Source organism: Sphaerodactylus townsendi, linkage group LG03, assembly GCF_021028975.2.
Source record: "Sphaerodactylus townsendi isolate TG3544 linkage group LG03, MPM_Stown_v2.3, whole genome shotgun sequence".
In the NCBI taxonomy this organism is placed as follows: Eukaryota; Metazoa; Chordata; class Lepidosauria; order Squamata; family Sphaerodactylidae; genus Sphaerodactylus; species Sphaerodactylus townsendi.
This window is the reverse complement of record NC_059427.1, coordinates 45552350-45580205: the sequence shown is the minus strand read 5'-3', so window position 1 is coordinate 45580205 and position 27856 is coordinate 45552350. Positions and strand designations below refer to the sequence as shown.

The following is a 27856-nucleotide window of genomic DNA, read 5'->3' as shown; positions in this document are numbered from 1 at the left end:
CATGACCCTCTTCCTTAAGCTGCTTGTAACTATAGTTAAGGTTTGGGAGGTATAGATTCAGAATTCCACATCTGTCTTTCATGTATTAGGCTGATACATGTTTTCCAAATATGTTAATTTCACATGAGAGCCAGCCTGGCATAGTAGTTGCTGTCTTGGCGTAGGGCCTGACGTAGCTGGGTTCGAACCCCTGCTTTGCCGTGGAAGCATACTGGGTTATCCTGGATTTGTCACAGTATCTCAGCCAAATCTACCTCACAAGGGGTTTGTTGTGGGGATAGGGTGGAGGAGGAAAGAATGACCTGATAAGCTGCTTTCTGTCCTTATTAGGCAGAAAAGTGAGATACCAACAAAATACAACCACTAAAATGTATTATCTGACCCTGTTTGTATTCTTTTCTAAGCTTAGAGTTCTTATAGCAAGTGTGGATCATCTCACAAAGTAGCTGTCAAGACAGTACAATAAAATATTTGGCATTTGAAAGTGAGATGTTAACAGCTAGTAGTGGTGAGAGATGTGCCCACTTGGGCAACCGCTGAATTAATTTGTTGTTAAAATGTATTACTATTTCTGTACGTTGGACGCTCACTGAATTTCTTTTCCATAGGTGATGAAAACGTACCACATGTACCATGCAGAGAGCATCAGTGCTGAGAGCAAGCTGAAGGAAGCCGAAAAGCAAGAGGAGAAGCAGTTCAACAAAGCAGGGGACATTAGTGTGAATTTGTTGCGGCACGAAGATAGGCCTCAGCGCCGCAGCTCTGTCAAGAAGATTGAAAAGATGAAGGAAAAGGTCTGTGGTGAGAAGAATTCTCCAGGCAGCTGGCAGGATGCCCTTTGATAGTTCCACAGTCAGATATTAATGCCAACTCTGAGCAATCTCTCAAAGTCCAAGGTTTATGGCTGATACTGTTGGGCCCCTTGCATAACATACATATTTCTTTGATTGAATTTGAACAGCTTGGGATACCTCCTGCTTGCTTTGACACTTATGTGCGTTTCACTGAAGATCTCTTTGGGACGGCCGTATAAGAGTGCTTTTCTCTGTCAAGCTTGTTAGTTGTGGACAAATGCCAAGAAGACAGCAGGTAGCTAGAGCTTTGAGTCAATCAGTCAGGCACCTTTCAGCGAGAAGCGGAGCCGGAGGGCACATTGCAGAGCACTTCCACAGAGGGGGGTGCATTACATCATCAAGGCCTGATGTGCTCAGCCATTAAATTGCCTGACACAGGGAGAGTTGAAAAGGGCAGCTGGAGGGAGGGAAGGCCAATGGAGAGTAATAGCTTAGAAAACAAACAAACAAAAAGCAAAGTAAAGATGGTCAAAGCAGGCAAAAACAGACAGACAGACAGAAAAGCAAGTGCACAAAACATTCCTTTAATAGCTGATCTGGTTGTCTCTCCCAGATCCCACACTTTAATGGCCAGGCTTCTGAGACCTCTTCAGCTGTGGAGGGAAGGAGCTTAGCAGTAAATTGCAGTTTGCTACAGTAATTCTTAATCATCCCAGCAGATCTGGCAGCATGCAGGGCAAGGTTGCAGACATCTCATGACTTGTGTTCTCCGCTCTGTGGGGCAGTACACTCTGTTTTCACGGGATATACACCCCAAGTTTGGTCCATGGCTTTCATAACACTTGGGAGGCTGAGATCAGCAAAATTTGCCTTATTATGACTTAGAAGCTCTTGAATCACTTGCCCATGATGACTCTTTAGTTCTCAAACTGGCCGATAATGGAGAGGGGCTTGTGATAATGGATTCAAAGGACTATGTTAGAAGTGCAGAGACAGGTGTCAGACTTTTACAGATTGCTAGATAAAGACCCCATGGCAGATATTAAATGTGCAGTGAAAATGATTGTCAATTATGGTAATTCCTAGGAGTATATTGACAACACTTTAGCTATATTTCTCATTAACATTCACATGTACCTGTGCTGTACTACCTCCCCAAAATACACAAATCTATTCAACCCCCACTGGGAAGATCCACAGTTTCTAGGGTTGGCTGAACTGTGAGCTTTGGGCTACACATACGCAGAAAGTTTTAACAAAGATGCTGCTTTCTGAAAGTATTTAAAATAATGTATTTTTTAAAGTCTTTTCATGGCCAAACTCAACAAACTGTTGTGGGGTTTTTTTTTTGAGTTGAGTGCCCATGGTTTAATAGTTTTTGTTCCTAATGTACCACCCACATCTATGGTTGGCATTTTCAGAAGCTTGACACAGTAAGATGTGTTTCTCTTTGGGGCATAGTGTGGAGGGACTGTGTGGCAGAGTGTTTTGTCCACCTCACAGGTGGAAAGAGAGTGTGTGAGACACATTGGCATGTGTCTGGCTGGAGTTCATTTACAGTTGCATTTGAATGTGTTTGATTTTGGTATTTTTTGTTATTAGCAGCCAGGTTTTGTTGAAACTGTCTGGTGTTTGGGGATTTCAGTGGCTTTTCTGTATGACATAGCAGATACTAGTAAATGCAATGAACACAACTATAATTGAATTCTATCTTGCCATGACGTGTTTTTGAAGATTCCAACCACACATGCAGGTGAAACATTAGGAGCAAGAACTCCAGACCACACAGCCTGGAAAATGCACAACAGCCAACTTAAAATATTCCTGACTTCATAATTGACATACTAGTCTCATAGTTCTCCTCTCTTAAATGTGATTAGCAGTTGATTCAATTAAACCCAATGAGCTTTATTTGTGAGTATATTATATGAACATATCCGTATTCTTTGGTCTCCACAAATCCCCACATTCCCTTTTCATTGTGAACCATGGTGCAGCATTGTGGGCATCATTGTAAACTGCAGTTGGAAGTTATGGTATGCAGCTGCACCATAGTTTGTTCTGAAAGTGAATAGTTTCTGAAAGTGAACAGAGAATGCAGGAATCATATGAGCCTGTGCCAGATTTCTAGTTTCATAACAATGGGAAAGAAATTGAGAACATTTCATCTATACTTTGTCCATGTGTAAGATCTCAGCCCAATTTGGACCCTGTTGACTTTCCATATCTCTTGGTAGGCATTGTGGCCTCCTCCTAATGCTGGTGCCTTTCAAGCATTTTCTTTAGTTAATTCTTTTTTTTAAAAAAAGGGATTGGGCAGTTGTGTAAGTGCATACATGACATGCCCAGAAGGGTGAGCAGGTATATATTTGAGGGTTTGTAGCTATTTGGTGGTAGTTTTGCTTTGGAGATAATAAATTGGGAGAAGGGTATACCTCACTGTTTGAGCTTGTTTTGCTTGAATGCAGGTCTCCTTGATTTAGTGAAGTATAGAGATCATGGGTGCTGAATGGGATAGGGCTGCAGTGTGTAATTCAACATGGAAACTTTAATCCCTAGTGCTTGACTAAGCATTATGTATGGATCTGTGAAGGCTGTGGATTAGAAATTGCTTTCTGGAAAGGCTTGGAAGGATATTACAAATAGGAAACTGAAGAGACCCTGAGGCCTCCTGTAAGGGAAAATTGCCTAGAAAACAGTGCTTGCATATTGGGAGACTGATTGAATATCAGGATAGCTGGAGGGTCTTTTCATGGCAATAAGCTGCAGGAAATGTTTGTAACCAGTCCAGTAGTCCCTTTGCAGAATTATAACATGCCTGTTTCCCCACTGTAGCAATGCATTTGCTTGTTGACTTAAACTCAGGTTTGTAGCCCAGACGCTTTTGTATGTTGTTCTGTAGGAGTATGTGCCTTTTAGCCACACATTATTTTCCTTCACTCTTGTCTACCCACAGGAGGTAACCAGTGTCTCTGTGAATGTATTGTCTTTTGTCTGGAAGAGTGCTTTTCCATGACTCAAAAACCTGGGAACCATAGATAGACACTGGGCCAAACTGTGGGGTCTCAGTCACATTATGTGAATGAACTGAATGGCAGAGCTTGCCATCTCCTCTGATGTAATGCAAGACTACTGTTTCTGCTGGCAGAAACACATAGTTCTGTCACTTGTCCACACTCCTAACTTGACCATAGGCAACTGGTGGTCAGAAGATTTGATGTGACTTCTGGGGACTTCCTAGCAAGTGCTTGCCTTATTGCCAGTGCTTGCCTTATTTTATCAAGTCAGCAGAATAAGGTGGCAATGTGCATATGTTTCAGTGTTCCGCTAAAAACAGCAGGGAACAAACTAGTTATGCTAGTTTTTTGCATGCAGGGAGTTTGTGTGGAGAGAGCATGAAAATCCCAGCTGCCCTCCAGAGATTGTTGGTAGTGCAGTCTTTTCTCCCATTCAAGTGTGTAGACCAGATTTAAGACACTGGCAAAGGCCCTATGATTCCCTCTTCTCCGATGTGAGCAGATGTTTGGCAGTGTTACCTTTTAATGTCCCTCAGCTACTTCCCATTTCCCATTGTCTGAGCTTGTGCTTGAGAGTCAGCAGCTGAGGGACAGAAGAGGAAAAATTTCCAAAGCCTTATTTGCTATTCACTGTCTGTAAGAACCCTGAAAGCCTTTTGTACATGTCCCAGCTCATGCATGAACAATTCAGGGGGCAGAGCCAATGTTCCTTGGCCCCCTTTCTCTTACTCTATTGAAAATACAACCCTTTGCCAAAAAGGAGACACTCCTGTTTTGACTTTGTTTCATGGGAGCTTGTCTGTAAACTCACTGAGATGTTGCTTAGGTAAGGAGACTCCACATTATGATTGCTTTCTTAAATAATATGTGAGAGACCATTGTAAGCTCTGGGTAATTCTAATTTGGATCTTTGTAGCAACCCCCCCCCCCCCCCGCCCCCAGTCAGTTTCTGCCCCTCAGTTTCTGTACTTTTAAATCCTGCTGCTGGCTGCACATTTATCCAGCTACAATGCAGTTCTCAGCTTGCAGCAACATCAGAGGAAATTATAGCTGGCTGCTCAGCAAAACTGTCAGTTGATCACTCTGTCACACACTCAGGCTGTTCTTCAGCATATAAGAGGAATCTTTTTTCATTCAGAGCACTGTGTAGTAGGCAGTGATTTGAGACGCTGACTGACAAAATAAGAGTACCCTTCTAAATCCATTGACTCAAGTGGACTTGGAAGGGTCCAACTGTGTTTAGGACTGCAGCGTCACTACTGGGTCATGGTGCCCCTTATTATGCTATTTTGCTTTCTGTGAAGGACACCGGACAGATAATTGCGCCTTGACCATGTGAATCTGCCTGAGATGCAGAGGGGACAGAGACTATCACAAGGCAGTAGAGGCATGGGGAGGGGGTGGGGAGGGGAGGGGCTATGAGGAAAAAAATGTGTATGTTCTATTTGCTCCTTCAAGCACTTTTCCAGTCACGCCAAGGAGGAAACTGGAACGTTTTCATGGATGCCAAATAAAACTTCTATGTAGTATTTTCTTCTTTGTAATGGATGAAGTATTTTTAAGGCAAGGTTTTAGTCACTCCAAACGTGCGATTTTTAAATCTGCAACATTAGATAATACTAATTTATATGTATAATATAGGCATACACAATATATTTCAAAAATATAATATATTTTCTAATAGCTAAGTCGACCAAATCTGAGGATACTTAAATGAGTGGTTGGAACTATGAACGGGCAAGACAGATCTTTCTGAAAACCTGGTAGAAAAGCGTGCCACAGTTTGCAGCACTTTCTGACTTTAATGGTGGTTATACTCATAATTTTTTCATGTAGGTAGCAAGGGCATTTATACTTTTAAGTTCCATAACGTTGCCAAATGGGATTATTTTATTGCTATGTTGTTGCAGTAGTAAACTCAGGATTTGATAAAAAATGTTGCTGATGTGACATTTCCCCAATGACAGTGAGTTTAATAATTGGGGAAATGTAGAAATTATTTTCTTGCACACAAACAACATTTCTGCACAGTGTTCCTATTCTAAGAGTTAAATAGCAGTGGTGGGACATCTTAGTTACCTTTCTCTGTGTATTGTTTCACTGTTTTTCAGAGGCAAGCCAAATACTCCGAAAACAAACTGAAGTGCACTAAAGCCAGAAACGACTATCTGCTGAACCTGGCAGCCACAAATGCGGCAGTTAATAAATATTACATCCATGATGTCTCAGACCTGATTGATGTGAGTGCTCAAGCCATTCTTCTTTCTTCCCGTACTGATTCCCAGTTCTTTTCCCAGGGTGGCAGCTGTGTCTGATACCTTGTTTGATTTTGTGGACATATCTGCACTGCAGGTTGCCTTGCTTCTGTCATATTGCAGTATCGATTAACATTACTCAGGATGCATTGCTAATGCATCCAGGACGCAAATCGTGTTGCAGAGTATGTAATACTATTGGGCTGATGCTGGCGTCTGAATAAGAATCATCATGTATTCCATCATGATAGCTTTGCATTAAGGGAATTAATTTGGAGGAAGGGGAGGACTTTGTAGGAAGCCATCAAGCGACCAGAGTACAACAGCTGGTGAAACTGGTGTGAACTTGGAATGAACCCACTGAGGGACTCTTAGCCTGGGGAAATGTGCAGTTTTGTGCATCCAAGATAAAAAGGATGGGAGTGATTCTGTAAGTAAAAGATAAGTCAGCAAGACCAAAAGCAGAAAAAGGATAGTAGGCTAACAGAACCATGTCAAGTTGCCAATCTCCAGGTGAAGATTGGAGATCTCTCTGTAGTCTCCAGACTACAGAGATTAGTTCTCAGCAGTAGTTGACTGGGCGCTGTGGTTCCCCAGACTTATTGTCTTGGGGGACTTCAATGTCCATGTCGATACCGGCTCATTCTCAGTGGCTGTGGACCTGGTGTCATCCATGGCGACGCTGGGTCTCTATTTGATCAACTCTGGCACCACTCATGAGGCTGGGCACACTCTGGATTTGGTCTTTGGGTCGGGAGTTGATGTGGTCGTATCCTCTATTGATAGAGTGCCAGGGTCCAACCACTATGCCCTGAAGGTCCGGGTGGACTTACCACGCCAACCCTGTCTAGGCGACGGGCTGATTTATGCCCACCCACAGAGACTTATGGATCCTATGGGATTCCTGAATGCTCTGTGGGATCCTGAACCCACTGGCACCCTCGATGAGCAGGTGGAGGACTGGAATTCCAGGGTTTCCAATGCCATCGAGGTGATTGTTCCCTGGCACCTTCTGCGCCTCTGCTCTCGGCTAGCTCCGTGGTTTACTGAGGAGCTACGTCACATGAAGCGGGAGCTCAGACGGCTAGAGCGAGTGTGGAGGAAGTCTTGTGACAAAGCTGCGAGAACATCTTATAGGATGTTTATGAAGGCCTATGAGATGGCGACGAAGAGGACGAAAAGAGATTATTTCTCGTCTTTTATCACAACTGCAAGCTCTCGCCCAGCCCAATTGTTTCGTATTATTTGGTCTCTGTCCTCATTAAATGAGGGCTCTAAAAACCCACAATTGCTCTTGGCTGTGAGGCATTTATGAGGTTCTTTGTGGGTAAAGTCTCGTCGGTCCGTCATGACCTCCCTGCCACCTTTGATACAATTAGTGAACTAGAGGCTCCGTGGCCGTCTTCAGGTCCTTGTTTGGATCAGTTTTCCCTGCTCGCTGAGGCTGATGTTGACAGGGTCCTGGCTGCTGTTAGTCCTACTACCTGTCCTCTGGATCTGTGCCCCTCTTGGCTGATTAAAACTTGCCGTGAGGAGTTGCAACCTCAACCGGTTGAATATTATCAACTGCTCCCTTGAGCAAGGAGTGTTTCCTGGTGGGTTGAAGGAGGCAGTGGTCCACCCACTCTTGAAAGGACCATCTTTAGATCCTAGTGATCTGGCCAATTACCGCCCCGTTTCGAACCTTTCGTTTCTGGGGAAGGTAATTGAGAGAGTGGTGTTGGAGCAGCTTCAGGGCTTCCTGGAGGACACATCGGCCTTTGATCCCTTCCAGTCGGGCTTCTGTGCTGGGCATGGGACAGAGACCAACCTTGTCACCATCACAGATACACTCCGCATGCATCTTGACTGAGGCGGATCGGCGCTGCTGGTATTATTGGACCTTACCACAGCTTTTGATGCGATTGACCACAACCTTTTGACCCACCGCCTGGCTGCTGCCGGGGTGCGGGGCCCTGTCCTTCAGTGGCTTGCCTCGTTCCTCCGAGAACGGAGTCAGCAAGTGTGGTGTGCCTCAAGGAGCATTGTTGTCCCCGCTGTTATTTAACATCTACATGCGACCCCTTGGTCAGCTGGTGGGGAGTTTTGGGCTGATCTGTCATCAATATGCTGATGACACTCAGCTCATTCTGTTGATGGGGGGGGGGGCGGGGCGGCCGCTGCCCCTGTGGCTCTACAGCATTGTTTGGAGGCGGTCGCTGGTTGGTTGAAGCAGAGCAGCTTGAAACTTAATCCAACAAAGACGGAGGTCCTCTGGCTGGGTCGCAAGGGGGAGATTAGGAATTTCTAGCTGCTGGTGTTAGAAGGGGTCTCTTTGGCACTGACCCTTTCGGCTCACAACCTGGGTGTCCACCTGGACTTGTCTCTTTCAGTAGAGACCCAGGTGGTACATGTAACTCGGGTTGCTTTTTTCCATCTTCGCCAGGCCCTGTGGCTGGCCCCCTATCTCTCCCAGGTCGATCTGGCCACAGTGATCCATGCAACGGTCACCTTCATTTTGGACTATTGTAACTTGCTCTATGCGGCCCTTCCCTTGCAGCTGATCCGGAAATTGAAGCTGGTCCAGAATGCAGTGGCCGTCTTCTCACGGGTGGTTCACTTAGAGATCATATTACCCCCGTGTTGTGCCGCCTGCACTGGCTCCCAGTGGAGTTCTGGATTATCTTCATGGTGTTGGTATTGACCTTTAAGGCCCTTTACGGCCTGGGGCCCTCATACCTGCGAGACCGCCTTACCCCATATGTCCCGAGTCGCTCTCTCCGTTGGGCAGAGGCAAATTTACTGGTGGTCCCTTGTCCCCCTATGTTGCGGCTAGCCTCCACCTGTGCCAGGGCTTTTACAGCTATGGCCCCTGCCTGGTGGAACGCTCTTCCTCCAGCTGTTAGGGCCCTGAGACCTTGGGGAGTTCCGCAGGGCCTGTAAAACCGAGCTGTTCCACCGGGCTTTTGGGGAGGCTGGCCACTGAGTCCGCCCTCTCTGTTGCCCTATGTGTCATCGGCTTATCTGAAAATCTGCCAGTCCCCTCCCGGGGTTTTACCAGACGCAAGCCACCTAATTTATTAATTATGGAAAGGTTATTGCTGCTATTTTTATTGTATTTATTGTTTTAATTGGGATTATTCGATTGTTTTAGTTGCAATGTATTGTGTTTGGTTGCCTGTAAACCACCCTGAGCCCTTCGGGTGGTAGGGCCGTCTAATAAATCGAATAAATAAATAAAATGGCTGCTTTAGAGGGTGAATTCCATGCTATTATAGCCCACTAAAATCCTTTTCTTCCCAAACTCCACCTTCAAATCTCCAGGGATTTTCCAATCTGGGGATGGCAACTCTGGAACCATGAACAAGCAGGCATACAAGCAAGTGAAGACAGGGTAGAGGCATATAAGCAAGTGAAGGTAGATGCTACTGACAATGATTAAAGGGCAGAAGCTGCAAAGGTTGATGCTAAAGAACTTTGTAGGAAGGACGAAGAAGTGAAGGCATAGCAACAGGTTTCTTATTAGTCCTAAGAGCATAGGCCTAGTTGAAAGTCAGCCATTCATTGGTAAATTGGAAATAGGCAATCATGTAAGGATTCATATATCCCACAGTAGAAAGTAAGGGGTACTTAGTGACTTAATTGCAGGGTTGTTACCTCATGTCCCCAACAGCCTTTCCTGCTTCTCTGCTGGGATGTGGGAGAAAAATGGGGAGGAATTGGGGCAATTGGCAGCATCCTGGTGTAATGACAGAATTTCTGGCCCCTCTCCCAGGTTAGTTTCTTGCTGGTTGCCAGCCTACCTTGGTGGATTCGGACATTTGGATTTAATGAGTGTTTTAAGCCATTTAGATACTAAGCCATTTAGTACTAACCCAGAGTCAAATTGTGCACTTTCTCAAGACCACTTCTTCCAGTATGTTCCCAAAAGAGCCTTGTGCTCAGCAGGTAAAAACACTGGTGGTTCATGGCCCAAAGGTTGCCTGGCTATCCTCAACCAGAGCCAGGGCCTTTTCAGCTGTGACTCCGGCCTGGTGAAATTCTCTGTCCAGTGAGACCAGGTCCCTGTGGAACCTATTAAGAGTTCCACAAGGCCTGTAAGATGGAGCTATTTCACCAGGCCTATGGTTGAGGATTGCATTAGTGGCCATCTAGCTGGCCTCCTTTTCCTCTTTGCCACCCCCTTTTCCTCTCTTTTGATGTTGTTTGGTGTGATATGGGAGGTTAATGGTGTGTTATACCTCAAGTTTTAGAATGGCACTGAGTTATGTAGGTATATTACTAGTGTTATTGATTTTTATTGTGCTGATACATGGTGTAAACCGCCTTGAGTACTTGGGGCAGGGCGACCCATAATAATACTAATCAACTCAACTCCATATGGAATGCTGGACTTATATGAAGTGTTTTTACTGGTTTAAATATTACTCAGGTGCATCAATAAGTTAATTTAATTTATGAATCTTCTAAATCATATTTATTGTTCCATATTAGAATGAAAAGGTAAATCTGAAGAGACTTTCAAGTCCTATGGAGATTTCAAGATGGTTTGGTGGGAGGGTTTTTAATTTCTTGAAAAAAATATTTTAAAAGCAGTTCTATTTGTAATTTTGCTCACTTTGTTCAAGGCTTTGCTTATTCATAAATGGATGTAGGGAAAACCTTGGAAGTAAAACCTTCAGGTGATATTTGCTCCTTGGGCTTCCCACATTTTGATTTGTGACCTTTTTTGTTTGTTGGCTTGTATTTTATGGAGTTTAAGCTTTTGGGTTCCTGTAGAGCTTCAGAATGCCAGTTTAGCTGTTTTTATGTCATTCCTTCCCAGTTTATTTCCTTTTTGATACATCCATTGGAGTCAGCAGTTGGCTTTTCTTTCTCACTCCAGGAAATCCCTTTAGGGGACTTAAACCAAAGCATCTTTGATGCAGCACAACTACATTTGCCTAATTATGTATTCTGTTTGCCCAAGAAAACAAAGCGTTATTAAGGATGCATGAACTGTATATATGTCTCCTTATTTCAGGTCTCCCAAGAGAAGAGCTGTTTATTTGAACACGTTTTCAGATATGTCTTGTGTACTTCAGAACAGCATTGCAGGGCAGAGTTCAGGATATCCCAGTAAAAAGAGAATATGCTTATTCCCCTAGATAATTAATAGATACTCTCTTGTAGTTGTAACATTCAGCTTTGAACCCTATTGTGTCCAATAAACATGGAAACATACTGGATTACATGAATTAAGTAGATATTATTTACATTTGGAAACTTCTTGTTTTAGCCTCACCACAGTCAAAAAGCATATATGTTGCATAGTCCTAGGTGTAGGGCTGTAATTAAAGGAACTTGGATAGCAGGGTTATGAAGACTTATGTCTTCCTGAGATCTGTGAGAGATGTTGCCAGTTAGGATAGCCAAAGATTTTTGAATTGATATATAAAGCAAAGTTGTACAGTTCCATATGTCAACTGTACATATTCAGATAATTTCTGAAACTGAGGAGCAGAACAAATCCCCTCAGAGTTCTTCAATCTGCTCAAATTGCCATTGTGGTGTGTTTTGTTGAATTCTTAATGCTGAGATTAATGGGCCAACTAGATGACGCTCTTGATCATACTCAGCCATTCCACAGGATACGCTTGACAGTCTTCAGATGATCAGGATATCATGCAAACACCGTATTCAATTAAATCTTCAAGATTGTCCCTATACTGCATTTGGAAACCATCTGAACAACTTCACCAGGAATTAACAGTGCTATCCTATACAGAGTTCTCCAATCTAAGCCCATGATCCAGTATAATTCTGTATAAGATTGGCGTGTAAGTGCTACTCTGACTTGGTTTTACTGGACCAAGTCTACTTCGTAAGCATTGCATCATTCTTAACACCTGCCTTTTCAATACTATTACAATTATGTGTAGTTATTTATCATTTCTTTTTCTGAAGTTTCCTCATAGGAGTTATTTGCTCACCTTTGCATCTAATCAGAAGAAAATAGCACCATTCACTGACTACATATGTAGTCCTAGAGGATAATTTAATGGATGTTCATTATTAGTCATTCATCTTATCTCTGGTGCTATTCTGTTAATAGCAATAAAAAGCATTGGGTGTGGGTACTGTCTCCGCCTATCATTGAAATCAACTTTAGCAAACCATATGTCTGAGGGGTCAATTGTAGATGCTGGGTGAAGTGAGGCATCTCCATCAACAGCTATTCTCCTGCACTTAATGTGATTCAGTTACTGTGCTGCCCTCCTTCAGCTTATTCTCTGTGATGATCAGAAATCTGTTTACTGACCTGATATAAAACAGAGAGTGAAAGGGAAACTGATCCCTGCACAAAAAGGGTGATCAGAGAACATTAACGAAGTAGAGATTACAGTCCTAGGATCCTAATGGGCTTGTCAGATTGCAAGTATGATTATACTTGCATGAGTTCTACCCTGTATCACCCAGCACTGTTGGTTAATGAGGGAGAGGATTTCCTTCATGGAACATAATAGGGTTCAGAGAAAGACTGTTATAAGTAATGGTTAATGGGCTGAAATTGGTTTTGGAATTTAATGAGCTGCATGCCAATCAAAACCATTAAGATCACTGTAGCCATAATTTAGTAGTTGAGGCATATGTATATTGTAGATGTGAACTGTAAGGCCTAGCTTTGACATAATAAATGTTAATTGATGATTAAGCCTGTCTCATGTTGAGCACGAAACATTTGTGAGTAAAGTCTCTTCCCTCAAGCAAACATACCCCTCTGGTTTGGCAGAGGAAGTGAAGGAAAGGTGACATCATCTTGCTTTTGGAAAATATCAGTTACTGCCAACCATATTTCTGAAGCTGAAGTGAGTAACCACAGTTTGTTATGTTAATTCCTATAAGAAAATAAAGGTTTGTGATATTTCTGTTTTGCAAACTGGCCTTCAAGAAAACTTATAGCTTAGTGGATGCTTCATCACTCACCCCATATTTGTTTGCCTTAGTGTACACTGTTAGCATATCCATCACATTTAGTTTTTGGTTCTTTCTTGATTTTGAAGTTTGTGTTGATTGTACGACTGTTATAGTAAGATTTTTGGGATTAAGGAAAATTCTAACAGGACAAACATCGACTTAAAGAAACTAACATAAAATGTTTTTTTCATTGATGCATCATTACTTATAATTTATATCCTTGAAATCCTTTGGATTTCTGAAGGCACTTTATACTCTGATTTCCAGTTCCATATGCCAAGTTTTTCAGAAGAAGCATTAGAATTTCAATTACTTTTTAGTGTCAGCAGTATCCAAAATCCAAATCATTTATTTACGGTCAACGACCAGAACAACAAAATAAAAATACACAATTCAGCAACAATAAAGCACAGGTCAGAGATAATACATATTCTGTATTGCTGACAGAGAGGATGTTCGAGGGAATTAAGTAATATATATATATTAAAAAATTTCAGTGACTTATGTTTGGAGTCCCGTTACACCTAAATTGCGATACAGTAAGTAAAAATATAATGATTGGAGCAGAGATAAAAAATTAAATATAAAAGGCTCATACAATATTACTAAAAAGGACGCCTATAAGGACTGACTAAAAGGCTGGACTTCCAGCCATGTCATCTAAAAGTTGAGCGGGTCCAGACCAGATACAAGATAAAATTGGGGTAACCAGTTTCCAAAGACTGTTTGTCCAAACCATAAAATAAGTTCAAGTTAAAAACTGGAATAAAATTTGAATAAAAGATAAAATCATTAATCCAACGTTCCTATTTTAATTGCCCTACTTGTCCACGCCTTTTAACCACATAAGCGCTAAATTTTGCCACCTCTCTTGTTATATTCGGATTGGCATCTTCTAATAGTCTTTCCATGGCACAATCCTCAGGGCCAAGAAAAATTGATGTTGGAAGAGAGTCAAACAGTTTTGCCCTCATTTCTTTGTGAGTGGGGCATCGTAAAAAAATATGCGTCAAGGTCTCTATTTCCCCCATATCACATGGACAAAGCCTGTCGATGTATGGGATTTTTTTATATCTGCCCTCAAGCATTGCTGAGGGAGGAGCATCACATCTGGTGAGTGTGAAAGCCCTCCTAAGTGACTGGCTGTTCAAGTTATATAGATGGGGGAAGGGCCCAAAGTGTATTTAATGGATGGTTTGAGATTAAATTTGGGGAATGCTGTTATATCTTGTTGACGAGCCATATCTTGAACTCTCAGCTTGACTGTAGTCTTAGATGAGGACAAGTCTTGTGTCAAGAGAGCACTGGGTGATATGCCTCTCTTGTGCAGGTCTTCCCTAACTTCACACGTCCATCTAGGTTGGAAAGAGTCTTGGGCTATTAGAGGCCAGAGTCCTTTAGGGTTTGTGTAAACATTAAGCCATTGATAAACTGATAGTAAGAAAATTCTGTCAGCAACTTTCATTTGGCCCGTCTCTAACCTTACAAAGGTATTCGGTACACCAGGCGGAACCTGTAGAATGGCTCTCAAGTATTTACTTTGGGTTCTCTCTAATGATGTTGTTTGCCACTGTTTTTTGTTGTAATGTACACCGTACGTAAGTTGTGTCAGAATCTTTGCTTGGTATAGTTTAATGGCAGCTGGTACATAGTGCCCTCCCTTAGTACGAAAAAACCTTAAGACTGCCCCTGTTGTTCGCTCTGCGTTTCCCATCACCATTTTTATATGCTCCACATTCGAGCCTGTGGACTGAACCACAATCCCCAGGTAGTTGAACTTATCAACTTGTTCGATTTCTTTCCCTCTAACTTTCCAGATCCTCTTTTTAGGTTGGTTACCAAAAGCTGTAACCTTGGTTTTATCAAAGTTAATTGTCAGCTCGTCTTTTTCACAATATGCTGCAAAAGACCTACAGGGGTTCTGGCCAAAAGGACCGCATCGTCAGCATATAACAATATGGGGAGATGTCGTGTGGCAAGCTTAGGAGGGTGTGTGTCTGTTTTCTTTAAGTGCTCCACTATACCATTGATATAATAGTTGAACAGGGAGGGAGCTAGAAGACATCCCTGTCTAACGCCTTTGTAAGTTCTTATTAGATCTGTCAGTAGGCCATTTGGGTTACATCTCACTCTCAGAGAGGAGTTGTCATGAAGAGCTCGAATAAGAAAATACAACCTTCTGTCTACGTTGGAGGTCTCTAATTTTTGCCACAATTTTTCCCTAGAGATGAGATCAAATGCTGATTTTAGGTCAATAAAAGCAGCATAAAGTGAAGTGGGTCCTGGGGATGAATATTTTTCGATTAGATGTTGCAAGATCAGGCAGTGTTCTGTGGTAGATCTCCCTTCTCTAAAGCCTGCTTGTTCAATGGCAATAACCTGTTCTTGTTCTAACCATGTTTTTAACTTATCTAATAGGTGTCCTGCATACAGTTTGCTAATAATGTTCAAAAGGCTAATTGGCCTATATTTAGATGGATCATCTCTATTTCCTTTTTTGAAGATAGGAATAACAATGGCTAGGTTCCAGGCTTTTGGGATTCGTCCTGTTCTATCAATATAGGTAAATAGTGCAGCTAGGCACTGTGCCCACCAGTCTATGTTTTCCTTTAGTATTTCTGGAGAGATACCATCAGAGCCAGGGGCTTTTCCCCATTTCAGATGTCTTATATGGGCCTTAATTTCCTGAGGGCAGACATCCGGCCATATCTGAACCTTGTCTAGAAACTCCGATGGAAGGGGTGTAATCTCATAGTCATCATATAAATCTTGGAAAAAGCTGGCCCATCTGTCAGGGGGAATACATGAATCCATTAGGGACTTAGTTTGTTGTCCCTGACATGAAATTAGCTTCCAAAACAATGATTGGTTTCTTTGTCTGGCTGCATAGATCAGTTCTTCCCATGATTTTTTGGTGGCCTGTTTTTTCTTCTCTTTAATAGTTTGTTTATAGAGAATTTTTTGTTCCTTTAGGATAATGTAGGCCTCACTCGAATTTTCTACAGGGGCTGAACGAAAGGAGATGTAAGCTGAGTTTAGCCTTATTTTGGCCTGTTGGCAATCCTTATCAAACCAGCATTTGTTAAATCTGTACTTTTTTCTTTGGTGTTGGGTGGTGTCTTGTTTCTTCCATAGTCTTTCTGTAAGTTGTCTAATCATATTCTCATAACTGGCTAATGGGTCCTGTTCATTGCCAGAGAGAGTATATGAGTCCACACACCTTTTCAGCATTTGTTTAGATAACACTACTTTGATCTCTTGATTTAAATTTCCTGACCATCTAACCCTTTTGCCTAGATATTCTAACTGAGAAAGATGTCTTTGAAGTGGGTTGTTTCTATTTGATGTAAAAGAAACTTGTAGTTGAAGGGGCAGATGATCTCCCTCGACACATGGGAGGACCTGGAATTTTTGAATTTTTGTCAGTAAGGAACTGCACACAAGCATATAGTCTATTGTGCTTCCTCTGTTGCCTGCGACAAATGTCAGTTGGCCGGGATAATCCCCAGGACAGGAACCATTCAAAATGTGTAGGCCTCTCCTGTGAGTAAGATTTTTTAGACATAAGCCAGCATAGTTGGCAGAGTGATCTTTGAATTGCCGTACGTAGTACGTGGTATCTGTCCCACCTTCCAATGTCCCCAGCAATGTTTTAAACTTGTTTGCCAGAAAGTCATCGTTTGGTCCTAATCGGGCATTGAAGTCCCCAGTTATTAATATTTGTGCTTCAGGGTGATTCATCATCAAAGATGTGATATAATGATCCAGCCATGACCATTTTTCTGTCACAAGGGCTTTTTGATGTTCTGGTGGTAAGTAAACATTCACAATGATTAAGCTGGACTTTTCAGATGTCATGTACAAGGCCATGGCCAGATGTAAAAGTGGGGGTTTCATTTTACAGTGAACATTTAGGGCTGTGGAGACTAGAATACTTAGTCCGGGCTTCTCTTTTAATCTCCCCGGACCTTTTCCTGGGTTTGTTTCTAAATTAAAAAAAACTATAATATCCATCCAGTTCTAGGAGAGGAATATCTGTCCATGTCTCTTTGTATGATATAATAATCTCCATAGTCGCGGTTGGAAGAATGGGACATCTTGATAGGGTATATAGACAACGGTTCCAATCCCTGCCATCTCCATGAGATGATTTCCTATAGGTGCAGTCTCCTTTAGCTTCAGTCTGATGTAATTTGGTTCTCAGCTTTCCCTAGATGGTCCAGGTAAATACAGCCATTATTTCCCTTTTGTGTTCTGTTTTCTCTGAGCTCCATTTTCTCTGGCAGGAGAGGCCTCTATGATCTAACCTTTTATAGGTTCCTTAGCTGTGTTTCTTTGGGCTAACTCCACCAGCTCCTGGGCCCATGAGGCGTTTTCCCCAACCCTTTCACCATGTAGTTCATAGAATAGAGCTCTGGAGAGGTGTGAGTCCACATCTATTTCACAAGATAGCCTGTCATTCTGAACTTGGTGTAGAGTCTGCGCGGCCTCATCCAAAGCATTTGGCCCTTTGGATGGTAGTGGTTCTGGGTTGGTTGAGGCTTTGTTACTCGAAGGATCTCTTAGGGCCTATGTAGGCTGCAGAGTCTCATTTTGGCCATTTTTGCTCCTAATTAGATCACACTTCAATATTTCCAATCTCTTGTTCAGGAAGAGCTAAGAAAGACTCCTTGAGATCTTTTTCCAGGGTCTGGTTTTGTATTTCTTCTTCTTGCTCTATTTCATTTCCCAAGTTCTGTTGCTCCTGTTTTGCAACACCTTTATCTACGTTCTTTACAAGGTAAGATTTGGCACTGGGTGGATGACTGCCATGATAAAGGTGTTTAACTCTTGAGATTAGGGGAGATACAATGTCGTTTTTAAACACACGGGTTGGAAAGATGCCTTTTGCTGCTAATTTTGATCTCAAACGCAGTAACATAAGAGGAATGCGATCTGCTTGAAAACCTAAGATGACTTGTGTTGGACAATTTCCAGAGTTCAGTATTTCCACTGATTGAAGGTCTAGGTTTTTCGCTTCACTCTTTAGTAAATTGTGTAGGTGCCTTTTAGCAAGCTGCCTGGTGTTCCAGAGTGGGATTGTTCCTCTATAATTGAAAACTGTCAAGCAGACTTTATTAGAAGCAAGCACCAGGTGAAAAGGGTTTCCTATTTTGTGGAATAAGAGAATAGGCTCCTTTAAGGATGCTTTTACAAGGGCTGCTTCACAAACTGGCAGCCTTTTCTCTTCCTGCTCCTTAATGATGGAATCCATTTTGCAGTTTAGCATCCTTATCTCCTCATAGATATGTTCAACTGTCGCAGCAGTTAGTTTCAATATATTGGAACATGCTACCTGGTCTAGCAGCTCTGGAGCTTTCAAGATAATTTCTTTTCCTTCTGTAGAGTTTTCAAACTCTTCCGTATTATTTATATTTTCACAAACTCTGCTTGCCTCCTTATCATCCACTCTTTCATCTTCAAGTGTCAGCAGTATGAATATACATGTTCCATTAATGCAAGCCAGGTGGCAGTAGACACTCCAGGCATTTGAAACAAAGTTCTTCAGGTCTTGCCAACCAGACTGTTAAAAATCCCTAGTCCGAGGGATTTTTAGTATGGATCAACAAAACACAAAGTTACAAAACCCTGGGGATGAATCCTCACAGCTTAGTCTTGATAGCTTCCACCAGTCTTGTTCACTACCTAAATAGTCAAAAGCCAAGGGGCAAGCTTCCAACCTTCCTGGAATTAAAGTCAAGAAAGTCACCCTGCAAGGCAGACCACCTACAGCTTGAGTTTCACAAAACAATTAACCTGGTAGGTGTAGCCACATAGGCGTAGGTACTGAATTAGATTGAAGCCACCACAAAGACTGAACACCACAAGATATGATGGAAGTGATTCATTATTTCAGTAAGAACAATAGGAAGTGAAGAAGGAAAATAACAAAGACCAAATCACAAAGGAATAACTGCACAGTAAATAACATTGGTTCAAAATACAGATGTTGCCATTCCTGCTGAAATCTTCCAGAAATAAAAGGCCACTCTTTCTGAGCGTCAAGACATCTTACAGCATGCCTGAACATCAAGAAATCACAGTGTCAAAACAGTGCATCAAGGAGCCATGTTGAAGGCACCAAGAAAGCTCCAAAACTAGACTGAAAATCCTAAACTTTATGGCTAGGGGTCTGAATTGGCCAGGGCTCAATGACCAATCAAATCTATGGCTGGTAATGTCAGGTAATCATGCAACCCTGCTGCTAGCCAGATGGCCCAAGGGTCAGAGTGAGAAAAGGTGACAGGATTTATCTGCAGGCTAAATCCTCCTATTTCTCACAAATGACAAGGCTTCTGAAATCATCTGTTAATTAACTGGAATGTGGCTCTACTTTTTCTTGACCTTGGAGACCCAAAAGGGTTTCAGGATAGAAACTCCCTTGTCTAGCACCTAGGTTCTTATCTTGTTTGGAAAAAAGTCACAGCTTTGTTGAGTTTTATTGTCCACTAAAAAAATTTCACTGTAAGAACATAAGAACAAGCCAGCTGGATCAGACCAGAGTCCATCTAGTCCAGCTCTCTGCTACTCGCAGTGGCCCACCAGGTGCCATTGGGAGCTCACATGCAGGATGTGAAAGCAATGGCCTTCTGCGGCTGTTGCTCCCGAACACCTGGTTTGATAAGGCATTTGCAATCTCAGATCAGAGAGGATCAAGATTGGTAGCCATAAATCGACTTCTCCTCCATAAATCTATCCAAACCCCTTTTAAAGCTATCTAGGTTAGTGGCCATCACCACCTCCTGTGGCAGCATATTCCAAACACCAATCACATGTTGCGTGAAAAAGTGTTTCCTTTTATTAGTCCTAATTCTTCCCCCCAGCATTTTCAATGTATGCCCCCTGGTTCTAGTATTATGAGAAAGAGAGAAAAATTTCTCTCCGTCAACATTTTCTACCCCATGCATAATTTTATAGACTTCAATCATATCCCCCCTCAGCCATCTCCTCTCCAAACTAAAGAGTCCCAAACGCTGCAGCCTCTCCTCATAGGGAAGGTGCTCCAGTCCCTCAATCATCCTCGTTGCCCTTCTCTGCACTTTTTCTATCTCTTCAATATCCTTTTTGAGATGTGGCGACCAGAACTGAACACAGTACTCCAAGTGCGGTAGCACCACGGCTTTATATAAGCGCATGACAATCTTTGCAGTTTTATTCTCAATTCCTTTCCTAATGATCCCCAGCATAGAGTTTGCCTTTTTCACAGCTGCCATGCATTGAGTTGATATTCCCATGGAACTATCAACTAAGATGCCTGAACCAATGTTTGAAAGAAGAAGAAACTGCATAGAGCAGGGGTCCCCAAACTACGGCCCGGGGGCCAAATGTGGCCCCTTAAGGCATTTATCCGGCCCGCCAGGCATGGCGGCGATGGCTCCATTCATGTGCAGTGGGGGCTCGAGGGAGAGGAGGAACCGGCCCCAAAGGCTGTTGATTGCAATTACATGATGGCACCCCCAAATCTCCATGAATTTTCTGACCCAGAGTTGGAAACCTTACACGTGGCAACTCCTGCTCCGCCCTTCCCTCTCGGCTACTCCATGTGTTGCTCTCAGGCTTTCTGTTCCGCCTCACTCCCATTGGCATCAGCCAGGCTGGTGAATCGCTCACTGGCTGCTAGGGAGGAAAGAACCCAGGAAGATACCTGATCCTGGGTTAGATGGAATGCTTCATTGGGAAAGTTCTGCTTTTTTTTTTTTTACAGGGGAAGGTATTCCACAGCCTCCCCAACAATATTTGGAGCCCACTCTGTACTTGACATACTTTGGTCACTGTTCTAAAAATAGACCATGACAGAAAGGCTGAAAGGTGAAATCAAACATTTTACAATCATTTGTGCATAGGAATTTGTTCATAGTTTTTTTTAGTCCGGCCCTCCAACAGTCTGAGGGACAGTGAACTGGCCCCCTGTTTAAAAAGTTTGGGGACCCCTGGCATAGAGGAACTCAGTTTTTTGACACAAACAACAACCTCCATCCATCATTTAATGCTGAAGGACTTGTTACACAGTGCGACAGGAGACACTCAAACAAGAAAATGGGATGACTTCCACATATAGTACTGAAAGTTCATAGTACCAAAGTAATGATTTACAGCGAAGCACAATATTTTGCAAAAACTCAAAGGCCAGGGAAAAAAAGAACAGGAGTGGGGATAGGGTAAGGTTAGTCTGGAATATATGCCATATTTGGTGACTTCAGCTAACAAATTATGGTTGAATATCCTACCTCTGGCTACTGAGGTTATTAAAGATTGTTGTTACTGCCTGGGTCCCCATAATGTCAGTGACCTGTAGTTATTGGAGTTTGTTGAATAAATACCCTTCCTCTTAAGAAGTCATAGACATTTAAGAGAGAGAAAAACCAGTCATCTATTTGCATATAAGCCAAAGGAAGACACAAAGGAAGAAAGATGGCTGCCTTTTATGAATTTAAAGGCTGTTAGGGAAATGGAAGAAAGGCAGAGAGAAAACTGATATAGCTACTAAGATTGCCTTCAACAATATTTCCCTAACCAGATAATATAGAATGAGAGCTAGGTAGGTCTGGAATATTGAGGGTGTAAAATTTTTGAAGGAGTAGGCTGCATATTGCCTTGTTGGGAAGTGCTATTTGCACCTTCTTTGACTTTGTCTGCTTGATTTTCCAGCAGAAAATTTGGATGTTAGGTAGTAGCAGGAGGGGCAAATGATATAAATCACGGTGGGCTCCTGTTGGGGAAAAAAGTGGGGATAAATTGAGCAAATTTTTAAAAAATTGCTTTTAGGCAAGTGGTAAACACAAAGTGTAGCCTGCCCTAATACACTGCTTACCTGACTATGGTTTGCCTTTGATCGGGCAGGTATTTATCAGCATTTTTAAATTTAGGGCTGACAGGACATAGATTTTTTTCAGGCAGGGTATATAGCCTGTGTACAATAGATGGCTGAGTAATCATTTAACACAAACCTTCTGTGTGACTAACAGTGGCTTCAGCAAAGGCTAACCTCAGCTGCAGGTGCCTTCCTTAGGCCTGATATGCTACATGAAGACATCTGACTACTGAGGTCTCCTAGCCTCTGGGTTATTCGAATAAAGTCAACAGCTTGGCAATAAAAAAGAATAAACAGCTTCCATCATGGGAAATTAGCCTCTCTCAAAAGGCTGGGTACAGTTCTGAGGCAAAGCCTTTGCTTTCCATTCTTGTCTGTCCTTTCTGCTCCGTTTCCTGCCGAGGAAGCTATTTTGCAATGCCACTGGCAATTTTCAGCTCACTTTCTCTGCAATTCTAAAGGGAAGATTTCTGAATGTATACGAAACAAAGATGAAAAATACTTCCAGTTAGGAGGGTTTTTTCTGTTCTCGATTATCTGAGGCAGCTGGCTTGGAATAGCTACGTGTCAAAAAATTATATACAGCAGAGTAGCTGTGGATGTTCTCTTAGACTCACAATTGGTGAACTTGAGCTGTATTCCATCCTTGTTATCTACCCCCAAAAAACAAGAACACTAGTTATTCCACCAGTTATTCTCAAGGATTCCTATTTTTGATTTTGTTCAAGTTGAGGCTGATTCCCAGTAGGAATATATCATTCCCTGTTAGGGTTAAAACAACAAGGAGTCTTCTGGTACCTTAAAGGCTTATTGTGACAAACTTTCATGAGCAAAAGCCCACTTCATCATACACATTAAGTGTTAATACTCAGCAGATGTATGCACACAAGGATACAAATGGAAGGAGGACTCAACATGTATTACTTTACATTGCAGAGCAGGGATAAAAATAAGACCCAGTCAAGTGGGAATGATCCACAGAGATTGGGTGTGGACCTTTCCCAGCTGGTATTGTACTGGCAAAGAGACACATAGAAGAATGATTACTTTGTGTAAAAAATTAACATTTCTTGTGTAGTCCAAATATAATTGTGACATGTTTATATATGAATCTCTATTTGGCAGTTTCTCAGTGCAGCTTCCATTGAAGTATAACAACCTTTTACATTGACCGTTGAATGTGCACTGAGGTTGATACACTCTCCCACTATTTTCTGAGTGTTTTGATTTTAGTGCCTTTTTTGTGTCAGTTTATTCCATTACACAGATACAACCCAGTTTGGCAATAGGGAAATAGGGTGTTGGTGACATGTGATAGCCTATAGAATATTAAGAGACATACAGCTGAACCATCCTTGAAGTCTTCTTGTTACTTGCATGATTGATATGTTTGTTGCTGATCTGAAATCTAGCCAGTTTTGCCAAAGACACGTCCAGTCACTGCAGGAAAAAGTATCAGTATGGGTTTGACTTCAGCTCAAAATATTCTTGGGTGAATTGACTCTCACAATGTCTGCCAAATCATAGTGTCTGACAACTATGGAGACATCAGCCAAAGCATATCTGGAAATCAACATCCTATCTCTTTAAAAACTAAATTTATAGCAACTCTGAGAAACTTGTCATTTAATTTGTGGCTTTGAAAATTACCCCTAAAGGAAGCTCCTGTGGCTGAGAGAGTTGGTCTCGATGTGGACAGTTTAATCTACTTCCAGCCTTGCTGTAAAGTGATTCCCTTTTAATTAGATACTGCAAAGACCATCTTCCAGCTCAGGAGGTTTGTGGTAAGTTGTTCTATCACTATTTAAAACTGTACTGATGAGGCCAAAATTCTTCAGAAATGGAAGACCGCACCCATTGGGAAGACTAAAAAAAGATAAAAGTGCGGGAGGTCCATGGAAGCAATATAAAATATACCTATTGGACTTGAAAAATCCTTTAAATTTCAGAATATACATCTTTCAAGCAACATTCCTCTTTAGGGTTACCTAAGAACATAAAACAGAAACTTAGGCTCATTCCGCACATGCAGAATAATGCCCTTTCAAACTGCTTTTGGTGCTCTTTGAAGCTGTGCGGAATGGCAAAATCAACTTGCAAACAGTTGTGAAAGTGGTTTGAAAATGCATTATTTTGCATGTGCGGAAAGGGCCTTAAACTTGAGGGAAACAAAATTAAAGCCTATTATTTAATAAATTCTGTTGATGTAAATTAGGTCAAGTTGAGGGAGAGTTATTGGGCCAAGTTTACCCAGCAAATGCTGTATTTTCTTTCTTTTTTTAAATTAAGTTTTATTAGTATGTAAATAATTTTACATCTCAAAAGAAGCAAAAAAAATCACCCCAAAAGTAAGTTTTCTTTATTAGATCTTATTTTTAACAATGGCCTATCCTTCAGAATCACTAAGCAAACATGTATTTTTATGTTATCTAAATAATCCAATCTATAATAATCATTCCAGTTTGTTTGTTTGTTTGTTTATTATTGCACTTTTATACTGCCCTCCCCCAAATTTAACTAAATTATTTGAAATCAAAGGTTCTGTCTTCTTTTCTTCACATCTCCTCACATGATTTTTATACTGTCAGGACTGTTATTGTGACAGGGTATGCATTGTTATCTGCTCCCTTGAACAAAGATGGCTAAATCTTTCAGTGTAATGGGAAACCAGTAAGGCTTGACTTTTGTTCCCCTGTTGTCTGTCCCTTTCCTTCATCTGTTGTGTCATTCCCCCATGGGAGATCTCATAGATCTCCTTACAAATAGCAGTGAAAGATGAGTGGTGGTAAGTCTGCTGTCAACTCATCATGTATGCACTTGCATAGGATATCTGTCACAAGTTTTATGTTAAATGCTGATGAAACAGGTTAATATTGCTCAGAGCAAAGAAGATAAATAATCGGTTTCATGTCTGTGGTTGTTGAGTGTGGGATTTATATTATATATTTTGGGCTCATTTAGAAGCACACAGATTATCAAGTGTTCTTTCCCTTCTTTTTTAAAAATACTCAAAGGGTGGACATCCATCTTTCTTTCTGTATATAGCAATGTATCTGTAGTGGACAAAAGGTAAATTTACCGGTAGGTTCATAATGAAGACTGTTCTTTGACAACTATTATAGTATTGGCTACCTTGACCTGTAGAGCCAGACATCCTTATAAACAGCTTTCAGAACTAACATGGCAGTGACCTTAATGAACAATAATAAATTCTTCAAACGGACCATTACTGTCTAATCACTGAACCCCGTTCCATGTTATTATCAATGGTTAATTCTGAAATAAAGCTCCCGCTGCTCTGAAAGTTTAGAGTTAATTGGGTGCACAAAGTCAACACTGGCCTTATGACTTCAGGTCTCTGAGGATGCATCTCATTTTGTCTTGGAGGTTTTTTGTCATAAGAAATTGCAGCAATCAATGTGCTCAAATAGACTGGCTTGTTTCATTCAAAAGGAGACCGTAACAATAAGAAAAGTGGCTGATATTCAGGGTATGCTAATAAACTTAAAAATAAAACAGATGCATATGGCTTGCATTTGCTGAAGCTTCATGTGATAGTAAAGCCAAGTTATGCACATTTTATTTTGCCAAAGCTTGCACCTTGTAAAGGATTTATTTTCCTCTTGGAAAGCTGAAACATTGGATATGTTTATCAGTTCTCTTCATTCTGTGTGGGTGTGCACCGTTGTGCATTGCAGTGATGGTTTCACAGTGTAAAATGATCCCTTGGCCTTGTTGACATCAAACTCTTTAGTGTGTTGCATGACAAACTGCCACAGCTTTTCTCATTATAGCTACTGATGTATCCTTACTTGACCAACCCATTGGCTACATCCTAGATAGGAAAAGGCAGCCTTGACTTTTCCTGATCCCTTTAAGAGATAGTTAATGTCTCTCTTGCCATCAATGCTTCAGAAGCAAAGGAAGAAGCTTGAATCCGTCATCATTCCTTCCTAGATCAGTGGTCTTTACCCTTTCCAGAACTTGGTCTGAGTTGTCAAGAAATCATGTGACACTGGAGTCATTGACAGAAGCCCGGACTGGGGGACAAAATTTGGGACTCAGCAATGTTAGGATTATGGATAGCAGATCAAGAGCATTGGGGGAAGGAAAAACAAATTGAACCATCGAAGAATCCTGTTTATCATTGAATTACATTGTCTTGTTGCTCCTCTCAATATGCGTATAAAGAGCCAGAACACTTGGTACTTTGCTCTCTATAGGTGCACACTTGCAGTAGGACCTTCCAAAAGGCAGTTGGCAAAAATTGTTAATCATGTCCCACCCAATGATGTTCTTTAACCTACTCAAAAGTCCTGACTTGCCAGTTGCAGACTGCTAAAGAACAGTGGATGAATGGAAAATATTCTAGGAAGCACTACGAACAGAATAAAATCTAGTTCCAAAGATCCTGCAGAAGACAAGTTTTAAGTACCTTGTTGTTATAGTTGTAACTTTTGAGAAATGAATTACATTTAATTAACAAAAGCTGGATTTTTAAAAGGAATGGGAGTGGGTAATTTTACAACCAATAACATTTATCATTATGCAAACGAAGAAAGAAGCAATCAATTTTAATGCTGCGGGACATTCACTGTGTAACATGGAGGTCAGGAGGCATCCTTTTCTCATTGCCCTGATTAGCCATGCCTATTGAATAAATGTCTTTGTGTGTATTGCCATGGGAAGGCTGGCCATATATTGAATTCATTTCAAATAGCAAGTTTTAGCAAAAGCCAGAGGCAGACTTCTCAACAGTGGGCCTGTGCCCTGATTAAGTGTGTCTCTGGTATCAGTGCACTGAAATGAAAGTCCAAGTCATGACTTTGAGTAGTATTGATGCACCGTCAGGAAATTAAAACAGCAATGACAAAGGGGACCGATGACATCCTACAGGCTACGAACTTTATTCCAGCACAGGCTTTCATGAGTCCAAGCTTACTTTATTGGATGCATGAAAATTTTGTGTTAGGAAAATGTATTTATGCTCAGAACCTTGCAGCCTTCCAGCATCTCATAAATTTATTTATATATCTATTTTATTAGATTTGTTACCTCACCCTTTCCTGACTAACACCAGACTCAGGGCAGCTGACACACATTATAAAACACCATACAATTATAATAATTTAACATTAAAACGTTGGCTGATCAATTATAATGATGTTTCTTGGGAGCAGGAGACCCAGAGAAATGGTGTGAGAGAGTCTGCAGCAGGAAGAGGGAACTGGTAGAAATTGACAAGTTAGGTTCCAACCCAATTATAATAACACAGATAATTGATGCAGTGGCGAATAATAAATCAGAGCTTAAAAGCTTAAGATTCCTCATCCCTCATCAACATTTTCAGAGGCTGCACCACTCCTTCTGGCAGCCTTTTCCATGGAGTGGGAGCTATGATTGGGAAACTACAGGCTCTGATTGATGCCAAGTAAAATATCTTAAATGAACAGTACAGGCCAGTAGGGATAACAGCATGAAGGTCGACATAGTCTGTACACTGGGACATATAGGAAGAGGTGTTCCTTTAGATCAGGGGTAGGGAACCTGCGGCTCTCCAGATGTTCAGGAACTACAATTCCCATCAGCCCCTGTCAGCATGGCCAATTGGCCATGCTGACAGGGGCTGATGGGAATTGTAGTTCCTGAACATCTGGAGAGCCGCAGGTTCCCTACCCCTGCTTTTAGATATATATGGGTCCTAGGCTACCAAAGGTTTTAAAGGTTGTAACCAGCATCTTTAACTGAATTCCAACAAACTGACTGCCAATGTAGTTGTTCTAAAATAGGTGCAATGCATTGCCATTGTCTTGACCCTAACAGCAGATTGGAAGCAGACTATGTTTTCCATCAACAGAATGGTATGTTTCAGTATCCCCCACTCCCATCCTCTGCAGTCTACAGTTTTCCACAAAATGATGCTTCTTGGGAGCAGGAGATCCAGATAAATGGTGTGAGAGAGTCTACAGCAGGAAGAGAGGGCTCTGCCAATGGGAAGTTGTT

The 27856-nt window shown here is 41.7% G+C and overlaps 1 protein-coding gene across 2 annotated transcripts in view; it reads left to right on the top strand.

Annotated features, from left to right (window-relative positions):
• Window positions 1-27856, top strand: part of SRGAP3 (SLIT-ROBO Rho GTPase activating protein 3) — a 232850-nt gene that overhangs the window by 137610 nt on the left and 67384 nt on the right. For both annotated transcript variants that reach the window (XM_048487752.1, XM_048487751.1), the window contains exons 5-6: window positions 609-794; window positions 5923-6051. In XM_048487752.1, the coding sequence (XP_048343709.1) occupies window positions 609-794; window positions 5923-6051 (315 nt within the window). The remainder of the gene's footprint in view (window positions 1-608; window positions 795-5922; window positions 6052-27856) is intronic.